Raw genomic sequence first — 17840 nt, forward strand, 5'->3', positions numbered from 1 at the left:
TTTAATAATTTTTCCTTGAAATCTGTTAAATTAGATCTAATTTATAGTATTAATGTAAAAATTACTTCTACCTTTCAGATCCTCGTACGATTAACGATAACTGAAACACCGACAGTGCTTTTTTCTCAAGAGACTACTACGTGTGCGGAGCACATAATTTTCACTATAAACCCAAGTTATAGCGATAATACCCTTGGTACGGAAAAAAAGTATTAAATGAGGCGAAGGTAGACATTTTTACTCTATCGTAAACGAAACGTCCAAAGAAATCGTCTCTACCTCACTGGTCTCATTTTCCTTTTTTCTCTTTCTCTTTTTCTTCTTCTTCTTCTTTTTCTTTTAATTTAATCGCCATAAATGTTCCTTATTCTCATTCTAATTTTCTTCTGTTCTATATCTTTATTTCAATGTCAATTTGGCCAATCAGAGTGTTAAAAATCAATGTATTTGTGAGATATAGAAACAAATTTTCTTTATTTTCAATTTTTTAACTTAAGACATCGATACGGCCAAATGGAAACTACGAAGTAGTTAATTTTTTTTTTTTTTTTTTTTTTTTTTTTTTTTTATAATAATCATTAGGAGATAGAAAGATAGGGAAAGGGAGAAATAGAAGTTTCGTAGAACTCACAGTTTATGAGGTAGCCGAGAAATCAAGGAATTAAAATGCTAATGCAATATATGAAAGCAACTCGAAGCTTTCAACCAGCTCGAATATGTTAATTTTGTAAAAACTACTCACCACCGAGATCTGCAAAGAAGATTTCGCGGAGTGCTAGAAATTCTTCCTCCGGCGGTATATCAGCCCTTCCAAAGGAGTCGTTCTCCGGCCAGACTTCTCTGTAATATAATTTTGCTACATTTACTCAAGCATCTTCTTTTACAAATAAGACGATAAGTGCATGACATTTCGTCTGATTTTATATTAATAAATCTTTATGTACATACTTTTTAATAACATTGAAAATTTCTGAAGATTCTCGATAGAAGGAATTAATATATTTATTGTGAAGCACGAAGAATATCGTACCCTTTAATTATCCTCCTAAATTATTCGATTTCATAGTCATATATTAATTTGTAACAAATGTCGCCATTTTCTAACCATCGATATTCGGAATGCACCGCGTAGTTAAAATCGTGGCATACCAAGCATATTACCATTCATCGTTATATGCATAAATGCCGTTAATAACAAGCGGTTACCAAATAATTGACTTACTATATGCTCATTCAACGTTCGATTACACTTCATCGCACCTTTTGGTTAAACGGATATGTATAATTGTTCGAATTAGTTTATGATAACTTGCAATCAGTCGTGCATACGTTTCACTCCGCATAGAAGAATTTCAATATACGCGTTATGTATTAATAATTATAATATATATATACATATAGACAAAAAAAAAAGAAACAGTTCATATAGTATATTATTTAACGACGAAGTCGATGATAAATATATAACTTACAAAGGTACATGTATGTACTTAGTTTAAACATCATACGTTATCGATAATACAATTATTTGTGTTAATTTGCTACGATCTAATTGCATCTCTAATACACGTCTGATACGTGATTGATAGGGCGTTACATACATTCATTTGAATAAATTACAATGCATTTGGGCGACACGTGCATCTATATACATATACTATATATAGATACAAATATATACATACAACATATATACATATATATATATATATATATATATATATATATATATGTACACCTATACCTACATAATTCACGAATGTATCGACTCTGAATATACATGTTAATGCATTGTTATATATTATCAGCGAGAACCAAATTCTGATATCTAGCATAAGCATTATTTTTTTTTTTCGTACTATAAAAAATATTTATAAAAGATCAATACTTTTTCTTAAGATCCTTCTCTACTTTTTTTTTTTTTTTATAATTATTGTTAAGCTTTTATTTTTTATTTCTCACAAAAAATTGATCGAACTTGTACGAGAATAAATTTTCAATTTCTCCTTTCTCTCTTATATTCTACGAATACTGAAACTAAATTCTTGACAGTATAATAGAGATCTTATACGTATACGTGTATGTGTATATATGTATATATATATATAATCTACGAATACGTGTTCGAAGCAAATACGGAAGAAGAAGATAATCAGGTGGCATGAGTTCTCGCTTAATACGAAGTAGTGGTTAGACGATCAAATAGAGCGTAAGCCATTTAACGCACACGACTTTCGTTATCTTCCGAGCAGAAATGTTTGCAGCCCGAAAGTAGGAAATTCGAAGGTTAGAGAAGCCCAGAGCATACGTGAAAGGTCCCGTGAACATTGCCACGATCTACACCAAGGTCCAACTCCTTACGAGTCGAGTGGTTCGCACCCTCCGAGAATCGCACCCTCGGACATTCTCGCATTCCTGATGCTGCTTTAACCCCTCAACTTCTTTTCTTTTCTTTTTTCATCTTGACACTATTGGAGCTTTCATTGACTGTAGTGTTACCTTTCTTTTGATACATTATTTTCACTAAAGTGTCACTTGTTTTGATTAACACCAAAAATATTTGGATTACACGTATAAAAAAAGAAAACCGTTTTTTTTCTTTTTTTTTTTTTTTTTTTTTTTTTTTTTTTTTATCGAAAATAATTATCATAAAAAATCATCTTTCTTTTTCAATCGTCAATATTAATAAGATGTTTATTCGATGATTAGCAGTATGATAAAATCTTACTCTAAAATATACAAATAATATTTAAACGCAATTTAAGTGTTAATATTTCAAAATGAGATAATTGTAAATTAATATCAAGGCTTCGAATGTTTTAAAATTGTAATCGTTAAATAAATAAATAGAGAGAGAAAATTTAACTAAATATTAAGATAGAGAAAACAAGGAGAATAAGGAAGGAGAATCTTTCTTTTTGAAAAAGGGATGCAGTTGCAATTTACCTTACGTGAGCATCTCCTCGAATTTATGGAGAAGCTTGTCGTTCGACACTAAGGCGATCGCTCACATCAAGATTTCATTGCATCTCCTATTCTCTTTTTCTCGCATTTTCTCTTTCTCTCTCTTTCTCTTTTTCTTTTCTATCTGCTTCTTTATTTTCGCAGTAGAAAGAATCGATATATAATAAATATTCAATTTCAAGAAAATCACAACGATTTCGTTAAAAATATTTTGAAGTTATTCGTGAAGGTTATCAAATACAACCTCTCCCCAATTCTTTTCACCACAGATAAGAAGAAAGCAATCGATCATTTCTAATAAAAATCAGTAAACGAAAGAAGAGAGATAGAGAGATAGAGAAAGAGAAAAAGAGAGAGAGAGAGAGAGAAAGAGAAAGAATGAAGATTGAAAGAGAAAATGAAAAGAAAAGAAAGAGTGGGAGACATTGCAATTCCATAAAAGCTGAGAGAGATGTCGTACCGTTTTAGGAAGCTTCTATTCCTGTGAGAGCGAAGGAACATCGAGAGAAAGGTGAAAGTCTGCGTACGTGACTTGAGGACAAAGGTAAAATCACATCTTGGTAGAAGTCTCTGTAAAAGGGTATAGTTAATGGCGGAGCACTCTTAACCCTGACGCGCTCTCTGCTTGCTAGTGGAGATGGCTCTCCTAGAGAATTTCACTCGGCTTGAATTTTAATAAAAAATAAAAAAAAAGAAAAAGAAAAAAAAAAGGTGTAAAAGAAAGAGAAACGGAGAAAGAGAGATAGAGAAAGAGAGAATGAGAGAGAGAGAGAGAGAGAGAAAGAGAGAGAGAGAGAAACACAGAAACAGAGAAACTAGGGAAAAAAAAAATAGGAAAGAAAAAGGAAAAGGAAAATAATGAAAGATAAGAGACGAGACGAGACGTCTTATACCAAGAAATATACCGAAAGTCGAAATGAAAGCATCGTGGAAAAAGGAAAAAGTCAGAGAGACGTGAATCAAGGATAAAGACGCGACATCAGATTTGCCTCGAGGATACATCCATTTTGTACCAAGGAAAATTCTTACGCTACTGTTACTCTTTCCGCCACGATTTTCCGAGTCTTTATTTTCACAATGTACGAAGCAAGTGAAATAGAAACAAGCGATCTCATCTAATCTTTTACGTATGCACGATAAATATCGTTTGATATCGAATGCAACGACATTATAATTGAGTCAATGACAATGTAAAAAGAAAAAAAAAAAGAAAAAAATATTTCATATAAAATGCACAAGTAAATACCTAATAAGCAATATATATATATATATATGAGAGGAAAAAAAAATTTAATCATCTCGCGAGATGATACAATTACGATATGTATCAACAAGTTTCAAGCTCTCGACTTTGAGGATTTAACAGGATTGACTCTCGTACAAATTTTGTTCTGAAGAATAAAATCAGACGAACGATTCGTTTCGTTTACATGAGAGGAGACACGTAATCCGTTATATACTGAGCTGTCGCGTGGGTCAGAGAGCCCTACTAGGTACTTGGGGAAGCTTTTAGAAAGTGCGAAATCCCCAGGTCGAGGGTGAATCCAATAAGCGGACATTGCGAAGCTTCCGCAGGTGGCGAGTAAGAGAAGGTACCGGTAGAGGTGAAGATGGTACTAGTGATGGAAGTTATGGTGGTATAGGATGAAACGTAAGGGAGAAAAGAGGAACACAAGAGTGAGGACACATTCTTCGTGGTTGAAGAAGTGGCTCGTATAGCGAGCTTCTGCTGGTGGCTTTCTGAATAGAAATCCACCACCATACAATCCCCATTATCCTTCGATTTGAAGTTTCATGACAAAGGAATCTCTCTCTTTCTCTCTCTCTCTCTCTTTCTCCCTCTCTCTTTCTCTCTCTCAGTAAAGGCGCTATTCTAAAACGCCAACATCACTGATTTTGCATGGAATCGAACGAATAATTTCGGTATTGCCCGTGGCTGACAGCACGTGAAAGTCCATTCCTCTATTATTATCTATTTTACGCATCAGCATAATCGATAGAACAGAGCGAACAAAATCGAGAATAACGATTGATGATGAAGAAACGATTAAAACATTTCAAGATAGGAATTAGTATGAAATTTACATATTAAATTTACATATTCCTAAAGAATCGAATCTATTTTATTAACGAAGAATATCTTATATTTAAATCGTACTTCGTAATTTTTTATTAGCCGTAATAGACAATATGAATATGTAAATACGAGATAGGTAATATAAATATAGAAAATATTTCTATAATTGGAAATTCAAACGTTAGAGAAAAACGTGGATAGATATTAAACCTATGCGAAATATATTTGATATTCGTTTTTTCTCATTCGTTTCATCAGTTCATCGAACGGACAGGATATCCGAGGATTTGTATATTTGTTCTTGAATATCCTGTAGGGGAGAGAACGTCTGGAATGAATATATGTTATGTTGTATGTATATGTACAATTGTATGTGTATATCGATTGCAGTAATATTCATGTAACATTGTGAATGTGTTATTAATATTGCCCGCGCCTTACTCCGATTACAGAAGGGTCGGTCAACAGACTGTCATTTCCTTTTATCCTACTATGTGCACAAGGTCGCCATGGATCGTCTCTTTCCCATTATATACTAGCAGCGCTAAATCTTATCTCTCATAAACTGGACAAGAGAATATTGCAAAGGATCTTTTCGAGCGATATAGCAACGATCTTGGATGAAACAAATTGCATGGTGAAGGATAAAAGGATAGTACTTTCGAAACATGTTATAACATATAATGTCATTGAAAAAGAACATTCGTCGCATCATAAAAAAAAAAAAACAAAAAAGAAGAAAGAAAGAAAAGAAAAAAAAAAATCCATCATACGAGGTTAAAAACTAACAACTTCATGTCAAACTTTCGATACGGCATAAGTACCTCCAACTTGACCCGTTCTTCCAAAACCATTTCGTTAGAAAATTATTATTCCATCAGAAATGGTTCTTCAGTATAAAACGAAACCATGAGATGAAGGTACCAAAAGGATAGTTCCGGAAAGTATAACCGTGCTTCAATTCAGGAGCTGTTTCGATAGTAGCTTCCCTATTCTACACTCGGTATCTACAAAGTAACTTAGTTGTTGTTCCATCAGACGAGTTACTTTTCTACAAAACGAAACCACGATGTTAGAATAGTTTCTCAAGTATGACGATGGGGTCATATTCGAGAGTCGATCCAATACAGACAGGCCTATTCCACGTAAGGGAATTTATTTTTCCGATGATAGGAAAGAAATAAAAGTTATAATAAAATAAAATAAGTCTCTAAAGATAAAGAGAAATTAACATTGGGATAAATCAATAGTACGGAACAAAAGAAACTCTTTCTGTTCGTTGACGATTTCGTCCGCAAAGAATAGCTTTCACGAGACAGTCGGAACGACGATTAAGCTTTCGAGGTGGAAGGGTAACCGAGGTGGAAGATAGAAACAAGTTGACGAAGGGACACACGGGCGCATTTGTAGACGGAGAACTTCAAAGACCTGGATGGGTACCACCAATTCACCTCGATGAACCGCCGTATACTCTCGCGTTACAAGAGCCGTGCATCCCTTTAAGATTTAATGTAATGTAAATATCTGTGGCAGTGTAAACGCTCGACTGTTCGTTGCTTAATTGCCCGGGTGATCGAAAAGAGCGAACGTTGAGAGAGTCTGAAGGGTTCGATAAAACAAGCGAAAGGATAGAGAAAGAAAAAAATAAAAAGAAAGAGAGAGGGAGAGAGAGAGAGAGAGAGAGGGAGAGGGAGAGAAAATAACAGAGAGGAAGAAAGAAAGAGAGAAAGAGAGAAAATTGACGAATAATTCGGTCTAGATATTAGGATTAAATAATCATGATAGTTTGAACGTAAATTTATTTCTTTTGGACGTGAAACATTATGTTAACAAGGCGAAGATAATTTCACTTATTATATCGTTCGATGTAAGAATTATGATTTAACGAAAAAAATACGATTTTAGTGCACTGCCACATTCAAAAGGCTATGCAAATACTTTCGCTTATTTTATGCATTCGCCTAATGTACTTGAAAAAGGTGAGAGAAAGGTAGAGGGACAGCCTTGAAAAATAAGATTATGTTAGCTGAGGAGCCCATGTAAATTTTGCTACGAACTTCATGCAAATCAGGTGCCTAAACTTTGGAGGGGAGAAGAAAAAGGAAAAGAAAAGGAAAAAAAAAAAAAATGGAAAAGAAAAAAGATTCGAAGGGAGATTATATTCCGTGCGAGGCTTCGCACATAAATAACCCGATAAAGAGTTTCGCGTCTCTCGTTCGCTTTTGTTCTCTTCTTTCTCATTCTCTTTGTCCCCCCTAAACCTTCGATTCGCGAGAGATTTTTGAGGCTGCGTTTACGCCGGTATTAAAAACTATTCGGGAGTCCGGGCAAAGAAGAAAAGCTTAAATGGAGGAAGCACAAAAGGCTTTGGCGTGAATTTATTCGAGCACGGTCGTCGCCCTAGCTGCGTTTCAAACGGCGGTCAAAAATTCATCGGTTGTACAAGAATAAATCCCAACTTTTCGTTCACTTTCTAACCCCATTACACCGAAGTCCATTGTTTGTTAAAACAAAGCATCCACGAGGTCGGCTTCCCCGCAACATCGAGGTTACTCCGAGCCATCTACCGTCACAGTATATTGTGCTTTGCTGAAAAAAGACGAGGGTTTCTAACAAAGAAAAAGGTAGTGGGCTTTTTCCTGAATACATTAGAAGACGAGTCGCGCCTCGCGTCACCACGTGAATTCACGATTATATGCTCTAATTGGTCTGACGTTACTCTCAGATGACGGAGAACCTCTTTTATCGTAAATCCCAGAAGGCAAGAATTCGTATGAAAAAAATTCCATAAAACGCGTGCGAAAAATTCCAATTGTCCACAAAAAACATTAAGCATGAGGATTTTATAATAAATTAATTTTCTTTTTTTTTTTTTTTTTTGATTTTAAAAGTAAACATTTTAACGGCATTGTTGTATTGTCATGATAGCTTATGTATAATTATAAACATATAACATTTGAAAATATTAAAAAAAAAAAAAATCCTTACCGACAAGCTCGCAAAAGTCCAACAGCATTCTCAAAGTGCTTCAATCGTAATAGTTTTTGAATTCTCTTCATTGCATCACTCCTAAAAACAAATTCGATAGTTTTCCATAAAATTAAACGAAAATGGATTTCTTTTACAGTCGTCGAATAAGATTAAAATATATGTTATAAGATAATTAAGAAAAAAGTGGATATACTTTTGATCGTCGACAGGTGTATCAAGTGTTGCATCAAATGGCATCATTTCCGGCATCGAGCCTCCATCTTGCATCACCACAGATAATTCCGGTGCCAGATCGTCCCAACGATCTTCTAAGCTCGGGTTAGGTGCTTCTTCTTTCCGCGATACAGCTAGAAAAGTTTGAAAGAAAATATTAAAGAGAAAAATAAACGAGAGAACGACTTTAACGGGCGCAAACTCTGTACAAATTCTCTACATCTTACATTTCTGCTTTCTACTTTTGTGTCGCTTCTTCTTCAACTTCTGCACGATGAGACTTCGTTGTCCCTTGGCGCAAAACTGTTCCAACATCTTTAGAAAAATGTGGGTGGTCGTTACTAGGTCGATCAGGTATTTCCTGCAAACGCGAGATTAAACAACTTATTTCTTGAGATTCTCCTTGGGATTCTGCGTTACCGAGATAACGAGATCTTTTGCAAGCTGACACAATGCTAAATAAGATGTCTCGCAGGTAACCTAGTTCTTGCGATTCACATCCTTAAAACGGAATTCTCGTCTTACGTTTAAAGAAGTGGAAATGGTACTTGTACAATAATGATCGCACTATGCGCTTGACACATCAAGAAATAAAATGAATAAAATGAATAATTAAACGAATAAAAGACAAAGCTAATGATTCGATAAATTCTCGAAATCATTTCGATGTTCATTTTAAAGAAAATTTCTCGAATGGAATATACTGCGAGTAGTTTTATTAGATAGAAAATATCGGTGAGTCTTTGAGACAATGAGCATAAACAACACGGGCAAACAATGCGACAACAATGTTAGCCGTCAAGAGTGGCAACAGTAACGGTTAATTTATCAATTTATACTCTAACGGGGTGCTGCCGGGAAAGTTTGACAGAGTCTTCGGAACTATGTTTTCCTCAGCATCGCCGAGACGTCAAAGCGACGAGACGATATCGCGGTGGTACACCGCGGCGCCCTTACATTTCCGTCGTGGAAATCCCAGGAAAAGCCGTCAAACTCATAGCAACTTGAACACCCACCGCCTTTCCCCATTTCGCTTGGCCGGAAGGTCGATAAAAGTTGTTTATTCCGGCAAGAAACGAAGAAAAAGTGGGAAGAGAAGAGCTATTCGGTAGAGAAGAGAAAGGATAGGGGATGAGAATCGGTGAAAAGGAGAAAAGAAATAGCCAAAAAAGGATAGAGTTGCGTTAGTAGAAGTGGATGGAAAAAAAGAAAAAGAAAAGAGGATGAAGAGGCAGGCATGGCAAAGAAGTCGATCGATTGATCTGAAAGTGAATCAATCTGTCTGCGATAGATAAAACTTTCGGTAAACAGTTCTTTTTTTTTCTTTTCCTTTTTTTTTCGTTCGACAATACCAGGCAAATCGATAAGAGTCGGCTCGATGTCGAGAGACACGAACAAGATAAGTATGCCGACGGACGTAACGCCTTTCGCGTAAAATTGAGAACAGGCAAGAAGCGAGAGATTCGTTGAAAATCAAAGAGAAAATATATTTAAGTTTGGAGAACTCGACGGGCCAAGTACTCGTCGTTCGCTCCCCCGCGTTTCTCAAACTTTTCAATCTCGTTACTGTCTCAGAACTTGGCAGACCATTTGAAACTTATTAATTACTTCTGCCAAGTTTTTACTGTCGCGTAATTTTAATTACGGAACGTAAGCTCTAAGACCGACTAATGACGCTGAGTCGTTTGGTTACCAGCGCTTCGTTTTTACTCCTCCCTGATCGATCAAACGTTATAATACGACTACGTATATTATTTTAACGATGTAAATGTTATTCAAAGTATCGCATTGACGTTGTAAACACGATACAAGAATAATTCTTTACTAACCGTGACATTTTAAGTTCATCGAAGTTGAGAAGCTGAGAGAGTATCGTTTCCCGATATTCCGGGACATAAAACACGTTGCTTTTAATGACCTTACTAGATTCTCTTATATCTTGATCCGGACTTTTATCCATCGCCATTAAGGTATGAAGGAGTTCCTAAAATATTATACGTCATTTCAACAATTCCATCGATCATTCCTTCCCTCATATACTTTCCTCACCTTATATGCTTTCAAAGCCAAATGCAATCTGTGAGACCATATCGGTATCCTCTCCTTATCGGTAACGATCATCTCATAATACTGATTCATTTGTCTTTGTATTATATAAAATATTTCCGTGGATATCGTTTCGCTATGAAAAAAAAAAAAAAAAAAAACAAACAAATAAAATCATATTCTATCCGTCATAGATTTACCCATAAAAAAAAAAGAAAAAATAAGAAAAAAAAAATAACACATTTTCGAGTCACGAAAAGTTTTTTTTTTTTTTTTTTTTTTTTTCGAGAAAAAAAAAAGAAAAAGCAAACGAAAGTGAATTTGCACGTACGCACAAATTCATCGCATACGAAACCTCTGACAAACTTTAAGCTTCAAAGCGCACACTGCTTAAGTTGGAAATAAGATGAGTTAAAGAGAAAGATAGATAGATAGATAAAGAGAACGAGAGAGAGTGAGAGAGTGTGTGTGTGTGTGTGTGTGTAAATACATATGGGTACGTATATACAGTCACGAGAACTGAGAACTAGAAAGTGCACTTCGTACAGACGCATCCAAAAAAGCGACGATGCGTAAAACGAGTTCGGAAACTCGTTCTCCTGCCGCTTATATCGAACAGCAGCTACTCCGCAACGAGAGGGATATCCGTGACCTTCAGTTTACCGAAAATAAAGTCATCTACTTCCTCTCTCTCTCTCTCTCTCTCTCTCTCTCTCTCTCTCTTTCTCTCTTTCTCTCTCTTATTTACTCGTTAATGCACCTTCAACTTACCTCACATATTTTACTTGAAACTTGTAACATCGATTAAATTCCATAAAAAAACGTAATGCCCAGAGATAACAACTGCTCTCTGCTGAATCACATTGAACGTCACTGATAACGCAGGACTTTGCGTGTTTCATTACTGGATTGTATACACCATTAAGAAATTCCACGCAAAATTCTTTCAAGAAAAGTCTTACGCTTAATGCTGATCTTCGTTCGTTCATTGAATCCTGCATCGCCAATTTGTTCTTCGGTTTCTTTACTTTCGTCTGTTGAAAATAGAAAATTCGTAAGTTCATTTCGAAATTTCAACGTTTCGAAGAAGGATCGTAAAGAAAATTTGCGAAGCACGTAGAAATGTGATGTAATGTATATAAAAAGAAGTAAATGGCATCGTTCTGTCGTAATGGCATGATCTAAGCACGTTAAAAAGAGGAGAAAAAGAGCGAGCGAAGTGGATGTAAGAAGAGTGTAAAAGTCCTGCATAATAGGTCTTACCGGCACCTAGCTAGAATGATGCTTTCAAACACCCATGAACTAACCCATGGACGTGAGCTACGAGCAAATTTATGACGGTACATAATGAAAACGTGGCACGTGGATACCAGGAAAAGTTTTGCTGTTCTCGAAGACTCGGAGATAGGATAGAAGAGGGGTAATAGTAACGTGAGAGAAAGTGAGAAAGAGGGAGAGAGGGAGAAAGAGAGAGAGAGAGAGAGAGAGAAAGAGAGAGAGAGAGAGAAAGAAAAGGATAGCACTTCGCGCAGTAAAAGAGGGTAGAGACGTAATCTAAACGCAAGAGGATGAGACAGAAGAAGCCGAGTTTTAAGGAGGGTAAGAGAGAAGAACAGCTGACCCACTTTTAAATGCTTCAAAGTGCCATTAAGAATAGGCCGAACTCTAATTACGCAAGGATAACTCTAATTAACAAGCGTATTTTCATTCGAATCCGAACGAGCTCTTCTCACTTACTCCGTTAATGAAAACTAACGCGAAAAGCCACCTGCCTAATTGAATAAGCCATTTTCTTTACGCGATTTCATTCCCTCTGACTTTTTCTATCTCTTTATTATATTTTCTTTTTTTTTTTTTTCCTTTTATGCGAGATAAGTTTTATAGTCGAAAAAAAAAAAAAAAAGAAAAAACAAACACATAGAAAAAGCATCGATCTGTAACATTTTTAAAACACGTATAATAGCTTGCATTTGTCCTTACCTTTTGGGAATTGAACTCGAGTGCCTCGACTTTTTCATAAGGTTTGTGACATAACATTTGATTATCTCCGATTGCCTTCATATTTTGTACCACGTAAGTACCGCCAAAACGTGAATGCCTGGGAAAAATGTTCAAATAACATAAATATTCTAAATTTTAAATGTGTGTGTGTGTGTGTGTGTGTGTGTGTATTTACGTTATTTCATGAAAATTTACGAGCACGATATGAAACGATAAAAGTATCAAAACGTATTGTTACTTTTTATCGATGTGAAAAGTATATATTATTTATGCTCGTACAAAATGTCATTCCATAGAAAAGGCTCATATAGGAAAGGCAGGAATAAATGGATACATTTGAGGTAAGAACTTCTCTAAGAAGACACAGAGTGGATACGGCAACTTTCAATCTCTGATTGAAGATAGAACCCAGTACTCGATTCCAAGTTCCTAAGTAAAAGAGAGCTTATCATTCAAATCCAATTTTATCCATAACTCCTGAAAATCCAATCAATGGAATAGAAGACGGCTGTCATCGGCAGATAGTTTCTTAAATGACGAAGGCAGCCTCCTTCACTTTCTCCTATTTCGCGGCTCTCTTTCTTTCTCTCATTCCCTCCCTGTTAACTTCTCGCACTCAATTCCTCTTTCCTTTTTCCTTTACAACTTCCCCAACCCTCCCCACTCTACCCCATACTCTATCTACGAATTCATTTACGCGGTATTTCTACCCGTACCATTTTCCAATCGTCGATTAAATTTTTCAAACTACAATATGCGAAAAGATTGATGCTGAATTTTGACCATTCATGAAATTAAACCAGGCCATTCGAGAAACTCATTGTTCGAAAGTAAATAATTGAGAAAACAAAAAGAAAATTTTTTTTCGTCAAAAAATATATGTGAAAATACGTAATATTAATTTACAAGTACTTTTAGAAAACTTTTAGAGTATGTACTGTGTTAATATTAAAATATATTTAACAAATAAATAGAAAATAATATTGAAGAAAAAAAAAAAAAAAAAGAAAAAGAAAATATAGAATCACCATATATCTTAGAACTCGACTTATCCATACATCGATCCCATTTGCGCGTCGTACAGCCGACTTTTACCCCCTTAACCCCGAAGACTCACGAGACAAGAGTAAAAAAAAAAAGAAGGAACTCCAGGATGGGCTTGCGTCTCGATTCTGCTGCTCCTGACTCGTAGCTCGGTCGCTTTATCGTTTTCCGATCGACTTATCCCAACGTTCGACCATGGGAAAGGGGAGAAAGATAAAGTAAAAAGAAAAGAAGAAGCGAATTTTTTTCACCCAACCCCCATTTCCTTTCAACTCGCAAAAAGCATTTCGCGTTGAGCACACGGCCTTGCGAGAATGGAAGAAAGCAAGAGAGTGAGAAATGTATATATGTGTATGTGTATGTAGCTGTGTGTGCAGCTGTGTGTGTGTATGAGAGGGTGGCCTGAACGAAGAAGGAGCTCGTTACTAGAATACAGCTCGCTTCTTCCCAACAAGTGGATAAAAGCCTTCTATTCGCGCGCGTTCAAACCCGGCAGTCCTATCTTAAAAACTAGGTCATATTCATTACAACATATGCGTCGTCATCGTCGTCGTCGTCGTCGTAGTCGCCATAGTGCGAGAAAAGCAACACTAGCCGGAGCAACATGAGTAAGAGAACGATCGCGATTCAACCTAAAAGATATCCGGTGTTGAGTAGCGTAGTCATCAGAAAGCCAGCCTCTACATGCTTTTCTCACATAGCATTTATACCTTCTCGGCACTTATACTCGTTGGACCGTTAAAATGAAAACAACTTATGAGAGAACATTCAAACTTATGAATCAGGATTTTTATAAAATCGTGTTTTAAATAAAATCGACAGTCGAATAATATGATGCATATAAAATAATTTAATATAGTCGAATATAATATTAGATGTTTTCTAAACAAATTCCTTTTTTTTTTTTTGTTTTTTTTTCTTTTGTTTTTTTTTTTCTTTTAATTCGACTTGAAAAGTTAATTATCATTTTACTTTCATATCAATGGTTTTAAATCGAAAAAAAAAATAACTTCTTTTTTTTATTTTATTGAGTTCCAGCAGAAATTAAAACTAAACTTGACTAGACATCAAAATTCCAATTTCAAGGCAATTTTTTGAAAAAAAAAAAAAAAAAAAAAAAAAAAGAAGGACAACAGTGCTGGCTAGAAACGCTTAATATTTTATAGTCTTTGTATATTCAATTTCTTATTTCATTTGAAAATGTTTTCAAATGTAAAAATCTCAGATTCATAAGTCTGAATGTCCCCTTGTCAGAGCCAGAAGCGGTAGAAAACGCACAGTGCAGTTCAACGTGTCGAGTCTGGAATCTTCTCGGTTTAATACATCAACGTTTCGTGCTCGCGCACACGATGGAATGAATGAAATGAATTGAGGAAAAAAACGTGACACCCCATATCGGTATCTATAAAAAATGAATCGCCACGAAAGAAAATACATCGTGTAAAGATTTTTAAGAAACGCGACTTTAAATGTATTGGAAGTACAGAATGATTTAATAATCTCGACTTGATATTTTAATATAACGTGTTGAAAAAAAAAAAAAAAAAAAAAAAAAAAAGAAAAGAAAAAAAAAATAACAACAAGAATAAGAACTTCAGAATTATGAATAAGAACGAGGAATCGGATTATGTACAATTTAGAGCATAAAATTAGAGAATCTCCGCGAGATTTGTAAAAAAGATATTACTTGACGATTTCGAGTGTCATTCAAGAAAAAATTAAAGAATCATAAGAAAACGAGAGGATTTTGTTTAAATTAATATAACATGAATTTAATAGCAAGCTTGGAGCTTTTTATTGCGTGCAGAAAATTCTGAAAGGTTCGCTTGAAAAGCTTTAAGAAGACGGGAGATATGAAAGCGATAAAAATCTGACCCAAATAAGAAGATAAGATCTACGAAGGTGTGATCTTAAAATTTTATTCATACGGTTATATGTTTTTCCATATTATGTTGTTAATTATAAGTTTATAAATAAATGGGTCACGAGTGAACTAAGAACTCCACTCAAAGTCGAATTCTGACATTTCTAAGCAGTCTAAGACAAAATCTTATTTTTTTGTAGTATTTTATAATGTTTATATAATAATTATTCTTACCTAGCACCAGCGTACTTCTTTAATTTTTCAAATTTTTCCAATTTTTCTTTCTGTCGTATAGATAGTAACTGTGCTTCATCCTTTTCCTTTTCTATTGTACTACGCTGCAAACCTGCTGATGCCAATTGACTTGCACTCTGATCACGTAACATTAATGATATGATCTATAAAAGTATATATTAAATATCAGAATACAATTTAATATACAAAATTTTAATATTTTGGTCTGAAGTTTATAATGTATACCTCTAAAATTTGCATATGATATTGTTGTTCTTTAGCACTACTTGCAATAAAGAGTAATATGTCTACTATACCAGATGCATGAAGTGCGAATAATACCTGTAAATAACAAATATCTTGTAAAATAACTCCTTCAATTATTATAAAAAAAAAAAAAAAAAACAATATAATCACATAAGTTACCTGATCATGAACTGTAGCATCATTATCAGGGCGCTTTTCATTTTCATCAGGAGGAACTTGAAGTATATTCCTGATTAATGCTAAAATTCTTTCAATAATCATTTCATTCTCTTCCCCTCTTTCCATATTATCCTATCATAATAATTAAATTTTTAAAAGAACTTATTCTAAATGAATATTTTCTAGCAATAGCTTCAAAATTAAAACTTACAATACTAAAGATTGAGGTCAAGCGATTATTAACTATTGTCCATACTTGATCATCTGCTAAAGCCACTTTATAACTTTGCAAATGTGATATTATTTGTAAATAGAAACTACGCATAGTTTTCTCCATAGGTATTTGTTCATTATAAATTAATAAAGCAGGACTTGTTAAATTAATAATTAACCTAATAAACATGAAGTTTACATACAAATATTATATACATATAATTATGCTTGTTATTTAAACCTATATATCAAAACTTGCCTTAATAATACATCCCATAATTCAAGTTTATCAAAGTGTTGTATAAAAATTCTTATGAGATCAGATTGAAGTAATTTTGCCTGGCCAAGATAACGACGTATAGTATGAACATCGTCATCCCTTTTTAAGTATTTTATCAAATCCTTTATAACATCTATAACATATTAAAAATAAGATCTCCATCATGTCATCATTATTAACTTATATCTAACCAGCTCACCTAGACAATGTTTGTCCAAATAATACTTTTTTCCATCGTAATAGCCCAATGCAGCACAAGTGGCTGCTAATTCAGCAGATATATAATCTGCCATTATTGCATTAGAATGTTTTTAAACCAACTGCAGCAAGTAATATTAATAGAATGATCATCCAGCTAAATATATTTTTAAAAATGATTATTACAGTCAAATCTAAATAAATTAGATTCAAGAAGAATATGTATAATGTTTATGAGGATAAAAGTTTAGTTTATCAGATCTTTTTTATATTTACTATATATTTTCTACATACTTGCTATAATACCTTGAAATATGAATATTCCGGTTTTAGAGGTTAGAAACTCCAAAATAGTGCACGTTGTAGGATAAAATTCTAACAATGAACTATTTTTATCAAACGAAAACACTGCTATATATCAATAAACAATAAAATAACTATTTAATCATTAAAATAACACTTAAATAACTTTGTTACAATATTATACATATGCGATACATATATTCAAAGCAACAGGTGAAAAAGCGCGCGAAAATTTACTGCAGCGCGCGATCGAGTAACAAAGAGTGGCCAATCAGAAAGCGAATAACAAATGAATCTTTGAAAACAAAATATGAACATTGCGTAATAAATGTTCTTTCTTTTTTTTTCTTTTTTTTTTTTTTAATTTTTGATTGGAAAACGTCATTGTCTGCTAATTATTAAATTTCTTATTCGCATTAAATAATGAATTAAAAAATTTAAGGAATATTTTCAAAATTAACTTTTAACCTGATTCAATCAATTGCAAATATAACAGTTATACGCTATAGCTTTAGCTCTCTCTCTCTCTCTCTCTCTTTCTCTTTCTCTCTTTCTCTTGCAGTTATTTAGAATTTAGACATGTCCTTTTCGTTGAATTTAGATATTCCTATTCGTTTCTGTTAGATCTCGTTCAGAAAAGAGAAGTAGGTTAAACAAGGAAGGTAATGAAAATCGATATTTCTATCGATAGGAAAGTTCTTCGAAGCGAATACAAACGTGAATGCAATCATGGCATTACTTTTTGACCGATCGATCCGTGAGATTTCGTATTCCGAACTAATGCGGGAAGCAAAAGTTTCAAAACGATAAAAATAAGTTCTCTATCATTCTAATAATGGTTTCATTAAACCTTTCCTTTTTTTCGTAAATTTATTAAGTAAATGTCTTAATGAATTAATAAACGTTTCTTTCGCGAATCAACAAGACTAAGTTCAAAATAATTAAACATGAACGAATCTAATCCTTTCAATGAAATTCATTTATCA

At 34.1% G+C, this 17840-nt stretch overlaps 1 protein-coding gene across 10 annotated transcripts in view; it reads right to left on the reverse strand.

Moving 5' to 3' along the window:
- LOC124946645 (protein timeless homolog) overlaps positions 1–17085 on the reverse strand; it is a 177787-nt gene extending 160702 nt beyond the window's left edge. For 8 of the 10 annotated variants that reach the window (XR_007100149.1, XR_007100148.1, XR_007100146.1 and 5 more), the window contains exons 1-15: positions 16846–17085; positions 16553–16708; positions 16333–16486; positions 16072–16252; positions 15861–15992; positions 15681–15776; positions 15435–15598; positions 12272–12389; positions 11063–11325; positions 10295–10427; positions 10075–10229; positions 8473–8606; positions 8226–8379; positions 8030–8110; positions 743–840 (exon numbers count right to left, since the gene is read on the reverse strand). Coding sequence is in view for 1 of the 10 variants with exons in the window: in XM_047487613.1 (XP_047343569.1) it covers positions 743–840; positions 8030–8110; positions 8226–8379; positions 8473–8606; positions 10075–10229; positions 10295–10427; positions 11063–11325; positions 12272–12389; positions 15435–15598; positions 15681–15776; positions 15861–15992; positions 16072–16252; positions 16333–16486; positions 16553–16646 (1957 nt within the window). In the remaining 9 variants the exon portion in view is untranslated. The remainder of the gene's footprint in view (positions 1–742; positions 841–8029; positions 8111–8225; positions 8380–8472; positions 8607–10074; positions 10230–10294; positions 10428–11062; positions 11326–12271; positions 12390–15434; positions 15599–15680; positions 15777–15860; positions 15993–16071; positions 16253–16332; positions 16487–16552; positions 16709–16845) is intronic. The other 2 variants (XR_007100147.1, XR_007100153.1) reach the window with 2 other exon arrangements.
- Positions 17086–17840: the final 755 nt, after the last annotated feature.

The sequence above is a fragment of the Vespa velutina genome, chromosome 2 (genome assembly GCF_912470025.1).
Source record: "Vespa velutina chromosome 2, iVesVel2.1, whole genome shotgun sequence".
Classification (NCBI taxonomy): Eukaryota; Metazoa; Arthropoda; class Insecta; order Hymenoptera; family Vespidae; genus Vespa; species Vespa velutina.